Below are 19619 nucleotides of genomic sequence, written 5' to 3' on the forward strand. Positions count from 1 at the left end.
GGTTATTATATCTTATGACTTTGAATAAAATGAAGGTCAAAGTTTTCGTGGAAATTTTAAAATACGTGTATTGTATGTTAAATATAACATAATTTTTCATTTTTATTTTTGTTCAGTTAAATGATATTTTCTTTTATTTATGTTACACAATATTTTCGATGTTAAATTAAAATATGTAAATGGTTTATTTAAAATATTAATAAATTATCAAATTTTAAATACAGGTCTGCACGTACAAATTTAAATACAGCTCTATACAGAACACAGAGTCTGTCGGAGTCGACTACTTAAATTAGCCTTTCAATCAACCGCCTAGCCATTTTACTAAATGGCGTCGTTCAATCATCAGCCAATACATCTTACGTTCATAGAATAGATGCAATTGCAAATATTCATGTCATTCTTTACATATTTTTACATTTACTGGATATTTTGAAGGCTATCTGTCAAACTATATTATAATCAAAAATTTTTAAATCACCTTTCTTAAAGGCAACTGCTGCATCTGCAAGACATCTTGTTTGTACATAGGCTGTGGAAGTCACTTTCCATCAGCATAATACCCCGACCTGTCCTGTGCCCGTTTGCCACTCATACCATAAAAAAACACATTATAAATTTTTGAGAAATTATAAACAAGCCAACCGCACATGATCTAGAAGATACAAATAGATAAAAAATTGCAATGAGAATAGAGATCTAATTGGTACTTCAAAGCGAGTCGCTCCGGCTACACGCGGGCTCAACATCTAAATCAAGAAAATGAAAAATGCTTTATTGGATAAAGATTATCAACCATTATCAAAAATTTTCATCGTACTCGTGTTTTAACAAATTGACTAAATAAAATGGGGTCATTGTTGAGCAACTATAAATAATAATAGACATACATCCTCGCAGACGTCAATTTAGGTAATTAAGTTAGAATGTAAAAAAAAATTCACAATGATATTTTACATCACCAATACTTTTTGCAGCGCACGCCAAACGCAAAACATTTTGAAGCAAATATTTGACACCTTGTGTGTACATTGTACTGTTTACATTGTGAGCTATTTTCGTCAGTTTTTTTTTTTTAAATCGAGTCTTTATTTATTCAGACATTCTTTTTTCCAAGCAACTAACAATGGTATATTTCCTCTTTATAATATTAAAAATAGATAAACAATAAAACTGTACACAAAATGTTAGGTAATATATAAAAATATACATTGTCAATACACTTACTATAATGGATAAGAATTATTGAGGTGTAAAATTTTACATATCTTGTTGTTGTTGTCATTTTAGTTGAGGTCATTTTAGTTTGATATTAATGTTTGGTTAAGCAAATATATTATGTATGTGAGAATTATAGTGTTAAGGAAACGTCAATAAACAAAATAGTATGGACTTATACTATTAAAAAGCCTTATTCTCATTTAAAAACATAAAAGTAATGACAAAATTTTCAAAAGTTTTTAAAATAAAATTATTTATATTATATGTATATGTAATTGTAATTAACTAACATGACTGTTTATTTAAATATTTCTTCTCGGTAAAATTTACTTTCCGAGCTGGTGGTAGCTTCACTTAACTTAGTTGTTAAATGACGATTGAAAAGTGCTTGTAAAAGCTTATTCGAATAAAGTATATTTTGATTGATTGATTTTGAATCAAAAATTTACAAAACATTATAAATGACAGATGTCTATGACATTAATTAGAAATCATTTATTCCATCTCGATTTTAACGTAGATACGAATGCGTTATATTTATTTTAAACTAGCTGTGCCCGCGACCTTGTATGCGTTTGAAATCAACAAAAAAAAAATTGTATCCTAAGTTACTCCTTATTATATCAATTACCTGCCAGTGAAAGTCCCGTCAAAATCCGTCCAGCCTTTCCAGAGATTAGCCGTAACAAACAAACAGACAGACAAAAAATGTAAAAAATGAAATTTTGGTATATATACCGTGTGTACATAAAAATTGAGTAAAAAAATACCTATTTTAATATTACAAACAGACACTTCAATTTTATTATACATAGATTACTTATATATAAACTTACTACCATTTACTATTTTATTTTAAGTAAATTGTCTCAAATTACCCAACTACCCCACGATGCTTTGAGCACTTATGAATATCAAACGCACATCGTATTAGGGATCCGCAGTTATCTGATCCGGATTAAACCGGTAAAAAGAGCTCATTATTCCGCCTCGTAGGACAAATAGGATTTTTTATTTTGCCCACACCTCGAGGCATTGTGGATGTCCCCAGGATAGAAAATCTATTGGACTGGAAATAAATACTTTTTTTTATGTATTATGTCACATTTTTGGATGCAAAAAGTGAAATCTGTGTTTGAAAGTTAAAAAAAAAAACGTTCTTTTCAAATAACTATTTTCCATTCCGTTATAACTGACGAATTATAATGTTTTTATTATCCGTTAGTTTTATTTAATAAATGTTTTTAATGTATATTACCTAAACAATCTTGATTAGATAACTAAACATATTTATGAATCTACTTATAAATGCATTTATCAAGCAAATAAAGATCTAATTAAAAAAAATATATGTTTTGTGCAAAGCTTATAAAAGATATATAAATATTGTAAATTACAAAACTTATTAGTGTCAAATCGGCTGTTTTAATTTTTTACGTATTATAATTTACACACTATTTTTATAAAATAAATTAAATAATTAAAATAATTTTAAATAATAATTATAAGAAAACTCCTTAGAGTCACGGGTGTTATTTGGTCCATTATAAATGTAAGGTAACTCTCCCTACAAGATGCTATCTGGGCGCATTAGCGATAATTGTACTGATAAGCTGAGCCGTCGCCCCGTATCTTAGATCTACCCTCGCGGTACGGTGACAGCTATTTGTCAAAAGCTTACTATGACAAAAATATGTAACGGTAAATATCTCATATTTAATCTCAAATTTATAAAAATATTTTTTTTAATTCTATCCAATCTAGCCGAACTCTACAGCCGGCTAAAAAAAATTAAAGTGTTTAGAGCATCCATATATAATCTATATTGAATTATTATTAAATAATACTGATATTATCCTTTGAATAACATGTACAAATAAAAAAATAAAACAAACGGAGAGTTAAAACTTAAGATATATTTCAAATGAGGATGGTGAATAAACATTAAATTTTGTTCATGCCAACTTGGTCGATTTATCTTGGCCATATTAATATGTCAAAAGTATTTGGTTCATTTACCCTACATACACCTAAAATTAGATGTGAAGTAAAATTTATATACTAAAAATATGTATATACTACATGTAAAATGCTAAATGTACTATAAATAAAACGAATTTACATAATTAAGAAACTATGAAATAAATATTAGTGCGTTTAAAATAAAATTAACAAAGTATACAAGAAAAACATAACACCCACCAATTTCAGGTTTCAAAGCCCGAGTTACACATGTAGCCATAACTATGGGTTCTCTAAATTTTAAAGTGACTAGTATATATCCTGTGACACAGAAAGTCCGTATCCCTGGTCATAAACTCTTTGGTCGTGTGGAATTTCCATTACATCGGATAGTGAAAGTTAGGCAATACGTTTCATGGCAAATAGATGCCGTGATCGAAAATGGTCATGACATTATGATAAAACTCAAGGTATAACATCAACTATCAACAAACATTTTGATTGATAAACATATCTATTAACTTTAGTTAAACATTTAATATTGAGCCCAAATGGCCCATGGTTAGAACGAGTGCATAGTAACCGACGATTGCGGGTTCAAACCCGGGCAAGTTCGACTGAATATTCATGTTCTAATTTTTGTTTATAAAATTCATCTCACCTGCATGTGTCAAATCTGCCACATGTGTATTCCTCCGATTCGCTTTGAAACAGCGTGGTTGGATATATTCCAAACGTTCTCCTTCGGAGAGGAGGCCTTGACTCAGCAAGGAAATTAGTAGCTGGGAAAATTACCGGCTTTTGTTGTTAGTTAGTAAACTTTTAATAATAAGTAATTAAAATAAACGAAACCATACTAATATATCACGCATTGTCAAAGAACAAGCGTGACAAATCGATTATAGTGTCACTCAGTTTGTCACACCACAATGTCACGCAATTAAATATTCAAAATACACTTCAATAAAAGGGCATGATAAAACTTTTGCATAAGAATAGTTGTTTGCGAAGATTAACAATGAATACAATGTAGCGTGACGCCACAAATTAGGTGTTTATTAAACTTTTGAAGTGTGTCGAATCAAGAGTTTAAAGATCAACAAAATATTATTCCAAATCATAAATATATATATAAATGTATTAGTACATGAGAACAAATATACAAATATACAAAGTGACCATTGCATTGAAAGAACACAATCATAGTTTATGAGTTACGTCGAGGTAAAACAAAGTAAGTATGACATATGTATGTACTTTAATACGTAAGATAAAATTTACATTCGTTAGCTAAGAAAAAAAAAAGAAATTAATAATCAATTGCAGGATGTTCGCTGAGTTATATTAAGAATTTCGTATGAAAAGTTTAATTATTATTCGCTATATGCATGCAATTATAATAGTAGTCAACGCTCATTTCGTTCCAGTATGTCAAGAACATGTTCTACGGAGAGTGTGAGGTATGTCCTTTAAGAAGAGCTCTATTGGATTCAAAGAATAATCCTATCTAATCAGAATATACATTGGTCAACAACACATCTACGACAAGGAAGGATTTCTGCATAAAACCGATAACTTAATCTAATATAACATTTGAAAGAAAATCATTAAGTTTACTTCAAGTCTTCTTGTTTGCTTTACGAAAACTGTTTATTCAAAAGAATTTTAACGGAAAACTGTAATGCTTGAAATTAATTTTATTACCTACCGAAAATCAAACATCCCTTGAAGAGTAAAATAAATACAAAAAATGCAAATTAACTTACATCCAATGCACCAACATTCTGGGGTCCATGCCTAAAGGGACCCGTCAAACTCTATTGTGTCCTAATAGTTCTAACTATGGGGTCCCACCCCATGCCACCAACCCCATTCGCCACCCTTGATATTTATTCCACAGACTAGAGATGGCTAGAGATCCTATCTTCGGCGTGTTCGAGACTTATTAATTTGTGATTAAAACTGTCGATATAAGGAGTATTTTCTATAATTATTGATATAAAAAATAAGTTATAAAAAAGAGTATCTAAGCAAAAGTTTACAGAAATATTTCTAAAAGATTTGCGAAAAAGACTTCCATTAAGGATTCCCAATAATTAAATATAAGTTTAAAAATTAAATTATTCTAACGCAAGTCAAACTTCACACTTATAAATATCGACACATACATGTAGTCTCTACAAAAACTTTGAATCGTCAAATCTAAGTGTTTATTTTTTTATAATTCTTAAAATCTTCGATTTGTAATACACACGGTAAATATCTCAGTAGTCATTCTTTTTCAATAATTAAAGAAATAGATATGTCGATTGTATGTTGCGTTCTTCATTCTGTGTAAAAATAAATATATGTATGTAAAACATTGTAATGTAAATAAAACATTGTATGTATTTTACTTTTAATTACAGAATTACAGTATTTTTTCACTCTATAAACGTACAGATTAATAAAATGGATATTTCCGTCGTACTAAATAGGTACACAAAACTGACAAAATGTTTAAGCTTTAAATTTTCTGTAATCAAAATATATCTAAGTATGTACATATATTACTAATACATATAAATAAATTGTATTATTTTGTATACACGTCTTAGAAACATGTTCTTTATAATTAAATTTCTGTATGCATAAGTGATCGGTTAAATAAAAAGTAAAAACTTTTTAAGGCGTGTGTGGGCGATTTTGAAACTGGCAGGTCATAAATTTCAAATTGTCTCAATATGTATTTTAATTTTGGAATGATTTACACAATAGATCTAAGCGGCCCATAGGACGGGCGCAATTTTTACAATTTTTTTTCTAAATTTTAGTTTACATTAAATTTTTGTAAAACTGTTTTAATTTACAAGGTTTTTTATTTATTTTACGTCCGTGTCGTCAAAATTTTTAGTAATCATAATGGTAAGTGATTTCATATAGTATTTGGTAGTCCAACCGTATATGAGGCTGAATAGATTTTTCCAGAATCGTGGTATGTTTTCTTTTTCGTTTAGAATATTTGTAAATGTTCTGAGATTTGTAGTAAGTACTATGTAGTAGCCTGCAAATGTCTTACTACTACTATTAGAGCATTCTATATGTAGACATAGAATTCCTCGCGATATTGCTTTAATGGACACGCAGTGTATTTTAAGATAATTAGTGTTTGCAAATGTTTGAGTCTATAAATTTCGTTTAAGATGCTCGTTCTTATAAAACGTAAGGATTTCAATTTATAATAGTAATTAATGTCTGCAATTTATGCTAATGCGTATTTATCTTTTCTTTTCTAATTATTGATAAAAAATCTATCTTTACGATATGGTTATAGAGGGAGTGCATCTCTGTGCACGTGGGTCAAGCCGGCGTGCAAATGGGCGTGGCTTGCTGGCAACTGTATTGCTTAGAGCATGGCATCCGCCCTGATGGCACACTGCCAGGATGCGAGACGGATCTCAATGCGACGGACTCTTGTTTTAACACATTTTTCTCTGAGGCTGATCGGGGGAAGATGGTACCGCGAGTCGTTATGGTGGATCTGGAACCAACCGTTATAGGTAATATTGTTGCCGTCAAATTCATATGCTTTTTTCTTCGTGGTAGGATTTTGTGTAAATTTATGATTGATTATACATTGATAACTACTACCAACAATATTTAGATTTCAAATATTTGCAGTGAATCATGTGAGTGATTATGGTCTGTGTACTTAAGTAAATCGTGAAATCCGCGTAGACGAAGGTCGCACTGCAGTCAAATCTTAGTCTGTCTAAATATAGTAGTAATAAGTAAATTTATTCTGAAATAAATTAATAACTGAAACAAACAATTTATTTGAATGGTTTACGAATAAACAACAACAAACAAACAACAGCCTGTAAATTCCCACTGCTGGGCTAAAGGCCTCCTCTCCCTTTGAGGAGAAGGTTTGAAACATATTCCACCACGCTGTTCCAATGCGGGTTGATGGAATACACATGTGGCAGAATTTCTATGAAATTTGTCATATGCAGGTTTGCTCACGATGTTTTCCTTCACCACTGAGTACGAGATGAATTATAAAGACAAATTAAGCACATGAATCAGCGGTGCTTGCCTGGGTTCGAACCCGCAATCATCGGTTAAGATGCACGCGTTCTAACCACTGGGCCATCTCGACTCGAATAAAATACATAATAAATTAACTTATATCAAATACCAAATATTGCATATTGGTCGGAATAAATTATGGATGATGATCTTTACGTATCTGTCTAAACATATTAATTAAACTCACAATTATAGTAAGATTTCTACAGTTAGTTGTATTTCTCGTACATTTTCTCTATACAGGCGTTATCATCCTCCTACCATTATCCTAATTTTATTTGGAGTCTAAGGAATGCTCCTTGTTACTTAGTAGAGCCATTCTCACCATTCTGACCAATACCTCAATCTCAGATGAGGTGCGATCCGGCGAGTATCGTCAACTATACCACCCTGAACAGCTGATCACTGGTAAGGAAGATGCTGCTAATAACTACGCGCGGGGTCACTATTCCACGGGTAAGGAAGTACTGGGACCAGTGATGGAGAGAGTTAGGAAGCTGGCGGACCAGTGCACGGGGCTACAGGTAATATTGCTAAGACTAGTTCCCGATAGTAGAATATTAGTAGAATAAAATAATTGTTTAAATCCAAGATAAGGACCAACTAATTTATGATACCTAAATCTCCTTTAATAAATATAATATTGAATAGATGAACAATTTGATACGAAAATTTTATTTCATAATAAATTTGTAAAATATTTCTACCATAAAGGTAAATAGGAGATTTTTGATCGTCAACCTATGTTGAAAATGAATTTATATACAAAAACGTTTTTGATTTCTTTGAAAATAAGAGAATGCCTATTTTAGGGCTTTTTCGTATTTCACTCGTTCGGCGGAGGCACGGGGTCCGGTTTCACGTCTCTTCTAATGGAAAATTTATCTGAAGAATTTGGTAAAAAGAGCAAGTTGGAATTCGCCATCTATCCAGCTCCGCAGGTAACTCAATCATCACGTTCCTACATACTTTACGCGAATAATATATTTACTTATATATCAATTATGAACGTTACGGTTTTAATTATCTCATATAAAATTAATAAGTAAAAAATTATTGTCAAATTGTGGCAAGAATGCTAGTATCATTTCCTTATTGAATCGGAATCTGATCCTTGTGCATTAGAATGATTGTACAAAGCGGTAGATGATCAGCTTTAAAATAATTATAAAAAATAAAATAGTACTTACCTCTTATTTAAATATTTCGGTACATATATAGAAAAAAAAGTAATTTTAAAATGGCCAGCCGTCAAGATGGTAATAAAGTAACAGCCTGTAAATGCATAGGCTAATGGCATAGGCTAATGGCCTCCTCTCCCATTAAAGAGAGGGCTTGGAACATATTCCACCACGCTGTTCCAATGCGGGTTGGTGGAATGCATATGTTTTTTTTTATGGTATAGGTTGGCGGACGAGCATATGGGCCACCTGATGGTAAGTGGTCACCATCGCCCATAGACATTAACGCTGTAAGAATTATTAACTATTCCTTACATCGTCAATGTACCACCAACCTTGGGAACTAAGATGTTATGTCCCTTGTGCCTGTAGTTACACTGGCTCACTCACCCTTCACACCGGAACACAACAATACTGAGTACTGTTGTTTGGCGGTAGAATAACTGATGAGTGGGTGGTACCTACCCAGACGGGCTTGCACAAAGCCCTACCACCAAGTAAATTTCAATGAAATTAGACACATGCAGGTTTCCTCACGATGTTTTCCTTCACCGCCGAGCACGAGATGAATTATAAACACAAATTAAGCACATATATATAGTGGTGCTTGCCTAGCTTTGAACCCGAAATCATCGGTTGAGATGCACGTGTTCTAACCACTAGGCCATCTCGGATAATAAAAATTTTGAATAAAGTTCTTTTTTGTGCAATTGTGTTTGAACAATCATTTATTACCTATTTGATAACTGAACTTACGTTATCTACTAGATTAAAAAAGCAAAGAATATTTTTTCATAAGAATATGCAAGTCATTAGATAATTTCTTATCCAAAATTATTGCGCATTTTTATTTAGCACTTTTGCCTCATTTTGCTTTAATTTTCTTTTTGATCTCGCTGAAAAATCATATTTATAGCTTTTCCCATGTGAACCGGGCAATATGCGGGATTAACCGGCACCAGCTGTGCCAAAATACCCACTAATAAATCAGCGTTATTTTCTTCGTTGTTTTTTTGATAGCGTCACGGCATTTCTTGCAACATGTCTTGCCACCCCGAATTGTGGCAAAACCAGTGGTTTTATCTCTCCTAGCGAGCGGGAGAGCGGGAACACTTCAGCCTCTTTGACGACATTACACTCTCGCAGAAAAAGACCTCTATCCAGTACCTCTTGCTCCCGAGCAATTCGTTTATCACAATCGGCTTTAAGAGATATCCGCCGATGAAGGGATGAAGCACGTTTAGTCAGGGTTTAGTCAGGTGCGGCGTTGTGTGAAAAAAAATGAATCAGCTTCTTGTCATCATGGGAAGCGATTCAAATTATATTTGTAATGAAGGTTTTTATACTACTCCAAGTTCCAAGTATTTCAACTGCAAACGGGACAAAAACATTGGAATATGAGACGAATATTTGGATCCTTTTTGCTTTAGCTTTTTCTCAGTTACTCCGACTCTTAAATACTAATATATGCAATAAGATCAGTGTCAAAGAATGTCCCACGATGTGACTGTATCCATGCAATATATTGTCGCAGGTTTCCACCGCAGTGGTGGAGCCTTACAACGCTGTGCTAACTACACATTCCACAATCGATCACTCGGATTGCGCATTCATGGTGGACAATGAGGCGATTTACGACATCTGCAGGCGAAGGTTGTCCATCGAACGGCCGTCCTATGCTAACTTGAACAGGCTTATATCACAAGTAAGTCTTAGCGTATACCGATGGCTTAATATTATAATTTATTAATTAAGCAAATAGAAGTAGTCCTTTTTAATCATCAAATAAACTCAACAAAGACTACCAATATGATCGGACTAATATTTGAAAGGAGATTTTTAGTATTGATAAAATATATTAGCAAATGTTCCGATTATATGATTTAGGATTATGGTGAAAATGAAAATAATAAAATTGGACCTTACGCATAAACATACTGCCTCAGAAATTCCCCCTATTCTCTTTATGCTATTTATAATTATACATAATGGTAACAAACATTGATTGCAATCATGTTATAAATTAAATAATTGTTACAATGTTTCCAACCTGGTTCGAAATGATGATTCTACCGAGAAGAATCAATTTGCAAAATTTACTTTTTAAATGCCGCTGTCAATATATTTACTGTTAACATTATAGTATTAACGCAAGGTTTTGATGGTACCATCAGGTAGTATCGTCAATTACTGCTTCGTTGAGGTTTGACGGCGCGCTCAACGTGGATCTCACGGAGTTCCAGACAAACCTCGTCCCGTACCCAAGGATTCACTTCCCGCTTGCCGCATACGCGCCAGTCGTTTCAGCGGATAAGGTATTTATTGCCCTACAATATATATTTATTATTGTATATGAATCTTTAATTAATCGTACTGGGAAATCTCCTTATGCCCTTCCCCTCATGAAGTGGTGATCAGCAAATGTGGGATTTACTAGACCTCAGACGCCTAGTAGGTATATCCTCTCCGGCTCTTGTATGCAGGATCGCCAGGCGAGTCGGCTCGCCCATGGCAAACCACCATTTAGAAAAACATGAACCTAGTATAACTTTGTTAATAATAATATTTATCCCAATGACAAAAGTATGTCTGAAATAATTTGTAGAGCCAGGGGCGGATTTAGGGAAGGGCAACCGGCGCAACTGCCCTGGGGCCTCCACATGAGTGGGGGTCACAATAGTTTTTAGCAAGTTAACAAATACCGAAATATAGTCAAGTTATAATAAGGTTACTACTTACTTACCGATACAAGTAAATAAATCATAGCTTACGGATTGAAATAAAAAAGCATTAATCCATAATATAATTATTAGGGTATCCACGCTCCTGTTGGTCTAGGGCCTCCACTGCTTTTAGCTCCTGGGCCTCCAGACCTTTAAATCCGACTCTGTGGAGATCGATAGATGTATAAGAAATCAAAATTCTAAGCTGAACACTAAATAAAATAATACAACTTTTAAATGCCTATACAAACGATATACGCTGACACCATATCAAAATTGTTTATCACTGTTGTTTTCAATTGCACTTCACAAGTGAGATACTAAGTGACGGAGCCAAAATACAACTAATATTGGCGATCATTCTGTAAGTGTGGAGTAAACACTCGAAAATAAGGAAGTTGAAATATTTTTTTATTGTTAAAAACAAAACTTCGTTCGAAGTTGAGGTTTTGAACTCACTAAAAACTTGTTCTACCTACATCATGTTTATTAAAAAATATAAATACCCCTTTTGGATGTGTGACGTACATACACAACTTTTATGCGATGTACATAGCTATTTCTATTTCAAATTTTATCCGACTATACTTAGCTCTTGTTTGATCGAATAAAAAAATATACCAAGTGCTAGACAGACATTGAAGAAGAATATTAACCATGCCGTACATTGTGGATGCTCTTGAAAACCAAGATATTATGGTCGTCGTAGGAACAGCCAGTACTTAACTGACGCACTCACAATTTAAACCTGAAAGTACTGCTGTATGTTCTGCACATATGATGGGGGTGGGTAATTCTAAGTCAGATATGAATATCATTCGAAATCTTCATTAATTGAGTTTTAGTTACATTTAAATGTTTTATGGAGACCGATTCTTCGCCAATTTTCCATCCGTTAGTTAGTTCATGCACAAATCAAATCAAAATAAACTTTAATCAAGTAGGCTTTTACAAGCACTTTTGAATCGTCATTTTACAATTAAGTGAAGCTACCACCGGTTCGAAAAGTAGATTCTACCGAGAAGAACCGGCAAGAAACTCAGTAGTTACATAATACAAATACAAAGTCATGTTAGTTAAATACAATTATTTAAATTAATATATCCTGCTTGGAAGTCAACAGTATTAGCTCCACGATTTTTTTATCATCTATAAAATCTTGTATTGAATAATATGCTTTTTCTACCAATGTATTGTTTACAAACGATTTGAATTTACAAAACGGCAAAGTTAAAAATGTCTGCGAAATTTTATTATAGAAGCGGATACAAGAAGGACTTATTGACTTTGCGGAGTCGGAAACTTGGCGTTATAAGCTTATCCTTACTCTTAGTGCACATACGATTAGCACTGATATCATATCTGATATCAATAGCACAGATTACATAACTTCTCTTGATCTCATGTTCTCCACCACCAGGCATATCACGAAGGCATGTCTGTGTCGGAGATAACATCGGAGTTGTTCGAGCCTCAGAACCAGATGGTGAAGTGCGACCCTCGCGACGGCAAGTACATGGCATGCTGTCTGCTGTATCGTGGCGACGTCGTGCCCAAAGACGTGAACGCGGCCATTGCAGCGATGAAGGGACGAGCGGGGATACGTTTCGTGGATTGGTGTCCAACCGGTTTTAAGGTAACCACTTTAATAATATGTTTACGATACCATTATAAATTGCTAGTCAATCTTAATATAAAATTAATATAGCCATTATTATTACCGAGCAGGTAAGGTTGATTATTGTATTTATTTTATATATATCCCCTTTTATCCTAGTTGGTCTAGTGGCTTAATATGCGGCGACAGACTCCGTGGTTCTGTTCAAACACGGAACAAGGGTTGGTCTGATAAAAAAATTGAGTTTGACGAAAAAATCCTCAAAATAGCACAAAATTTGGAATTGGAAAGTATATTCATGCTTCAGAATATACGTTAAAATTTGTCGTCCCATAGGATTAAAAATTAAATTGCACCTATTTGTGCACACACATCAGCACTATATTATATCTTATATAGTCGACTGATTTCCAAAATGAGCGGGTGACATCATCCTAGCAAAAACCACCTACGTGTTTTACAAATTGAATTTATAATTATCTAATGGTAAGGAATCTATATTGCCACTATTATCGCTTGTTCAATTCACACAAGCATGCTATGTATTTTGAAGGTTGGTATAAACTACCAGCCGCCTTCGGTGGTGGCGGGCGGCGACCTCGCGCAGGTGAAGCGCGCCGCGTCGATGCTCAGCAACACGACCGCCATCGCGGAGGCGTGGGGCAAGCTCGACCACAAGTTTGACCTCATGTACTCGAAGCGAGCATTTGTACACTGGTTAGTATGGGTTATTGTAATACGAAACGTTACTAGTTTGTCTTGAGCCGAGATGGCAGAACCTATTAATTATTAATGATTAAGAGGTTCAAGCCTTGGTAAGGATCATTGAATTTCAGAAATACTCAATTTGTATTTATAATACACATGTGCTCAGCGGTGAAGGCTAACATTATGAGCATATGTGGCATTTAATGGAAATTCAGCCACATGTTTTTATACTCAAACTATCGGTAATGAAGTAGCTCGATGAACTTGGGTTCTACTTACTAACCTTCTCTTCAAAAGCTTGGACCATAAATGTGGGACATTTACTTACTGATACTACTATACCGTACTGTACTTGGTGTTTTTTTTTTTGTCTAGTTGATTTTGTTAATTATTGGGATTGTGCTTAAGGTCTTAAATTGTTTTATTAAATCCCACTATTTAATAAAATTATATTAGATGTTTAAATTGAAACCATATATTTTTTTAAATACAGATTGAGCAATTTGTTCAATATATTCTTAATTTTAAACCAATAACATAAATAATAATTAACCAAACCCTCGAGGAAATAGAACAAGCATTTGATAGTATTATTTAAAAAATGAAAGTAGTATTTTAAAAAATCGAGTTTATGTTTTCATCCTTATAAACGCTATTAACTAAAACCTATTCTAGGCAAATGCGACCACTTACCATTGATAATAATTTCTATGCTATGTAAAGCTATGTAAGAAATATTCGATACCGATTCAAACTAATTCTTCCATTGGTAAAATTGTATTGAGGAATCTTACCTAAACAAAGCAACTAAATGTATGTACATTACGTCACACAAAACTCGTGTTAAATTTTGTTTAAGTTACTTGACAATCAATTACGTAAAATACATGCCGATTATTTCCGATATTGTCTGATGTACCTACAATGTTTAATGAAGTGCTCTACTGTAACTCGTTTTATGACATTTAAACATTAAATGTATCGTATTATAAGGACTTGAACTGTAATCAGTTGAAGCAATATTTGTTACTTTGTTGTTTAATAACCTTAACAGCGACAACTTTTACAAAGAACATACGACAGAGGCCAGTTTAACTTTCATATTTTTATTAATATGGAATAGGAAATGTTAAGCGTGGAAATGACAAAAATAATAATTTATTGATTAAACTTGTGTTTTGAAGGTACGTTGGTGAAGGCATGGAGGAAGGTGAGTTCACGGAAGCGAGGGAAGATCTGCACGCGTTGGAGCGAGACTACGACGAGGTGGCCATCGAGACCTCGGAGCTCCCGCCCGGCGGCGACGACGAGCTGTGACGTCACAGCACACGCGTCACACGAGCATCTCTAAAGTCGTAGCGTCATGCGCGAGTAACTGAAGCACATACGATCGTGTTGTCTCATATCTATAGATATAATTCACCTGTCGCTTCACTTGGTCGCGCAAGTATGTACAAGGCCTTAAAAACTAGACTTATCTCTTTGGGTCCGATTGGGACACTGCAGATACGTTACATATATTATGAAGTATTTAAATTGTTTTCTTCGGTTTTCAAATTAGGTCAAGTGCACACGTGAGCCTAAGAGCGTCTCCACCGAAAGCGGACGCCACAAAACCGCGACCGCATGATTATAATGTTGAATATGGCAGAACTGCGAAAATTGTTATAGGTTCGAAAATGTCCGCCGAGGTTGGAAGAGGCTCTTAATGCCGACGAGATGCACTTCCCTCTGGTTTTTTATACTCGTTTTGAACTGGAATGTATCGTGTGACGATAATTATTGTAAGCGTAATTGTTTTGTCCGCGTCTTTGTAAAAAGTTATAAAAAGTATTACGTTGCTTGTCCGTGTTCAATAAATTGTGCATTTTTTCAATTTGCTCGTTTTATTTTTTATCTATAAATGTAATAAATGAATGCCTGTAGGAATATCGAAGTCACTGCGTTTTTACTAAATGTATATATACATACAATATATTTATACACGGTACATATACCAAAATAACATTTTTAAAATTTTTGTCTGCCTGGTTGTTCTAGCAAATTTAACGGCTGGACCAATTTTGGAGGAACTTTCGCTGGCAAAAACCTAATGTAATAAGTAGTAAGTTAGGCTACAACAACTGAAAACTAACTTTACAACAACTAACTTTATGTTAATTAAAACGCGTGCGGAGTCTAGTTTTTATAAAAAAAATAGTTTACATCACTGCATATTTCTTAGTAATTTAGTGTATAGGCAAGTCGACATCTGATTGTACATACACTTATCTCTTACGTAAGATTTAACACCAAATATCAACAAACATAACTTTCCGCCTAATTTACAATACACTAACCTCCTTATCACGGAATTGAAATGATTTATCTGCTTATTTGATAATTATATGTGGTTAATAATATATAAACATTAAGCTATAAATAGCTTACCTATTTAATAATTATAAAAATAAAAGATTAATAAAATAATGAAGAATTAAATATAATAATCACACCTTTTAATAATAATTAGCATTATTGTACAATAAAATTAATCAACACTTCACTTAATCAATATCACAAATGGGATATACGTCACCGCTCAATATATTATTGAAAACACTTTTCGATTTCCTCACTACTTAATCCAACAAGGCTCGCGGATGTATTCCATAACTGTACAGCGACCTTGTCGTTGTAGGCAGATCGTTTTGCTCGTGTTAACTTGCAATTCTTAAAGAACTGCCCACTCAGCTCTCCCGCCTTTTTATCCAGTGCGACATGTAACGCTGTCTGCGCACCTAACCATGGAGTTTTGAATAGTACGAATCCTATCACAGTCACGACGCCTCCCAATATATTACCAACACAACGGAAAATTCCCGTTCCCACCATCCCAGGATCAACACAATTAACGACGACATTGTTTCGTTTCAGTCTTTTCGTCAATTCGTGCGCGAACAACACCAAACATAACTTGCTATTCGCATAAAACTGTACAGGGAACCAGTAGCGTATATCGTTTATTTTATTCATGTTAATAAAACCGAGATTGTGTAAAACAGACGATGTATTCACAATCCTGGCCGGATCTGTCGTCGTTCCAGTTTTATTTAAAAGAGGCAACAGTAATAAAGTCAACAGGAACTGTCCAAAATAATTCACTTGCATTATAAAACTCATCCCATCGTCAGTGATGAACTCACTAACGGCGCCAACACCGGCGTTATTCATTAAAATATCCAATCTTTTCTCGTTATTAATAATATCCTTTGCAAATTCTCTAATAGACGCTATCGAGGACAAATCTAATATTTTGAAGACCACGTCTGTATTGCTGGTATTATCGGTGATGTATTTCAAGGCATCTACCCCCTCGTTCTTAAAGGGACAAGCGATAATGACACGAGCGCCTCTGTCTGCGAGGTCCGTCGCGATCTGCAGTCCCATGCCCGTCGTTCCCCCGGTAACAATTGCGGTTTTCCCATCGAGTCTCTTCTTAGACGTACATATTGCATTAGTAGATTTTTCATATAAGCCTACAATTAGCGCTACGATTATTATTACAGCGACGATATATAATAGCAGCGACATATCGATGTGCTTATCACACAAGAGACACAGACAAAATAAGGCGTGATTCACTCGCGGCCGGTTTATATTTATTGATAATTTCAAAAGTCAAAAGAGAAAAAATTACACGTGTAAAGTTAACATCATACAGATCAACTTTGATGCTAGTGGCACCTAGTATAGTTTTTCATAAGTTTTAAAAACAGGTCCGTCGTATGAATTATAAAAATCGCGCTTTGAAACAATTAAGAGACTCGAATAAATCATTGCATATCATCGAATTTCGAGTACGTGACACAAATATTGATATCTATTGAAGTTGAGTTCTATTTTCATAATAATTTTAAGGTAACAATTCTGATTCCTAGCACTTCATGTTGTGATTATTAATTAGTTAGTGTTAAAATATCGAAATTGGTAAGATGCTGCCTTTATAATTTTGTTGTTACTAGCCGCGTGTCTGATGGAAAATTCCATTGGAAATATTGGAACAAATTAAACGATTTTATTATAAATTATAAAATTTTAACAACAGGTAAAATGAATTAAAATTGATTTTTGTAATACAGATATATTTATTTTTTACACCTATAATTAAAATAATGAGAAAGTAAAATACAATGTTACCTCTTAATTCTCGCCCACTTGGAATGAAAATAATATAAAAAAAATATATTTTGTTAAATATTTTTTATTTATTAATTTTTTTAGATTAAAAAATAAAAATTCTGAAAAAAAAGTTATTAGTTTAAATTTTTTTTATATCGGTATATTATCATAATGTTTTTTTTTTATTAACTAAATCTATAAAATTAGTCCAAACGCAACAAAAGTTCAATAAAAACTTTTTGTATATTTTAATTTAAGATTACAAAAAAAAATATCTGATTGAGCGCGCGGAACACTATAGTGAAGCAACAAAATCAAAAGACAATGAGACATCTTTGAAGCACATGTTTCACTATTACCAATGCACCCCGATATATTATAAAGGAGCCTGAAAAAGCATTATATGTTAATTCCACTACTGGTGTAACTGGAACAATTAATTGATTTAGTGTTCACATAATAGTACCACAGTACAGTACAAATTAAAAAAAAAAACCTAAAACCCGTGATAACTCAAGAATGGTTAATTTTTGCAACATACATATGGGGGTTAAAATGTTTGCAAATAGTTACCCCTATCACCTCCTAACGATTACACGTCGAATTACCAATAATCAATAATAAGAGCTGAGATGGCCCAGTGGTTAGAACGCGTGCATCTTAACCGATGATTGCGGGTTCAAACCGAGGCAAGCACCTCTATATATACATATGTGCTTAATTTGTGTTTTTAATTCATCTCGTGAGGAAACCTGCATGTGTCTAATTTCATCGAAATTCTGCCACATGTGCATTCCACCACCCCGCATTGGAACAGCGTGGTGGACTATGTTCGAAACCCTCTCCTTAATGAAAAAGGAGGCCTTATCTCAGCAGTGGGAAATTTACAGGCTGTTACTTTACTTTACTTTACCAATAACCCTGTATATAACAGAGAATATTAATCCAAATCTGAAATCACACACAAGAAACTATATTAATACATGAGATTGAAAATATACGTTACAAAAAAATGGGTACGAAAAATCGTGGAAAGAATAATTAATGTCACTCTTCCATCATACCCTTTCTCATTTCTATTTTTCTATTTTACAACACATATTTTATTAGTAAATAAAATGATCCGTTACACAATAAGAAAAACCGGACAAGCGCGAATTGGACTGAAGGTTCCGTAGAAATATTTAAGTGCATCTTAGAAAAGTATAAAAGGTACGTTTTACTAAACATAGTTTTATTTACTCAAATATCAAATTTAATCCAAATTTGTAAATAGAATCTAAAAAAGAATGAATAATATCACAACGTACACCAAACAATATCTATAATAACGTTCATTTTTTATAGCGCTACTAAAAGGTTTTACTCTAAAACATAGATAGAATTACACGTATAGTAGGACACAAATTAGATGTAGCATTGGAAAATGCAATGGAATGAAATAAAAACTGATTACTGCCGATTTATACAACCAATAGAAATAGCTCCCTATCGCGCCATTCGACGCTTTTCGTCGCTATAGATTCACGCGTCAGAGAAAGCAAGTGCATGTAAATCCACGTGTCAAATTGGAGAATATATTAGGTCATATGTTATTACAAGTTATTACGTTTGTGCAAAGATCTTATTCGCATGAGAAATAAATATAGATAATTTGGTATAGCGTACTCAATTCGCAATCTCATCGGCAAAATTCGTAAAACCGATCACATATCGGTTTTACGAATTTTGCCGATGCGACATCTAAGTTGGTGTCGTACTGTCGTCGTGTGGTACGGAACCCTAATGATTTATTTTTAAATTATAATGACATTTATTCAGTTAGATTTGTTTTATTTAGTTTGGAACTATTTTTTTTAGTTAATGCTATAACTGGTTGTTCATATCATATACTCATTCATATATTTTAAAGACTTAAGAGTATTTCCTAAAAATAAACTTAAATATGAGTCAATAATAATAGAAATACGTTAC

General features: G+C 33.4%; 2 protein-coding genes across 2 annotated transcripts; one reads left to right on the plus strand and one right to left on the minus strand.

Moving 5' to 3' along the window:
- The first annotated feature begins 5948 nt into the window (after positions 1–5948).
- LOC124530710 (tubulin alpha chain-like) lies at positions 5949–15360 on the plus strand. Its single transcript, XM_047104965.1, has 9 exons — positions 5949–6087; positions 6497–6722; positions 7606–7778; positions 8067–8195; positions 9970–10140; positions 10610–10750; positions 12579–12794; positions 13330–13493; positions 14669–15360. The coding sequence occupies exons 1-9, from the start codon at positions 6085–6087 to the stop codon at positions 14799–14801; spliced, it is 1356 nt and encodes a 451-aa protein (XP_046960921.1). The 5' UTR covers positions 5949–6084; the 3' UTR covers positions 14802–15360.
- Positions 15361–15978: 618 nt separating this feature from the next.
- On the minus strand, positions 15979–17087 carry LOC124530414 (retinol dehydrogenase 12-like). The gene has a single exon (XM_047104579.1). It carries the CDS (start codon positions 17055–17057, stop codon positions 16074–16076), a length of 984 nt encoding a protein of 327 aa, XP_046960535.1. The 5' UTR covers positions 17058–17087; the 3' UTR covers positions 15979–16073.
- Between the last annotated feature and the right edge of the window lie 2532 nt (positions 17088–19619).

Source organism: Vanessa cardui, chromosome 6, assembly GCF_905220365.1.
Source record: "Vanessa cardui chromosome 6, ilVanCard2.1, whole genome shotgun sequence".
Taxonomy (NCBI): domain Eukaryota; kingdom Metazoa; phylum Arthropoda; class Insecta; order Lepidoptera; family Nymphalidae; genus Vanessa; species Vanessa cardui.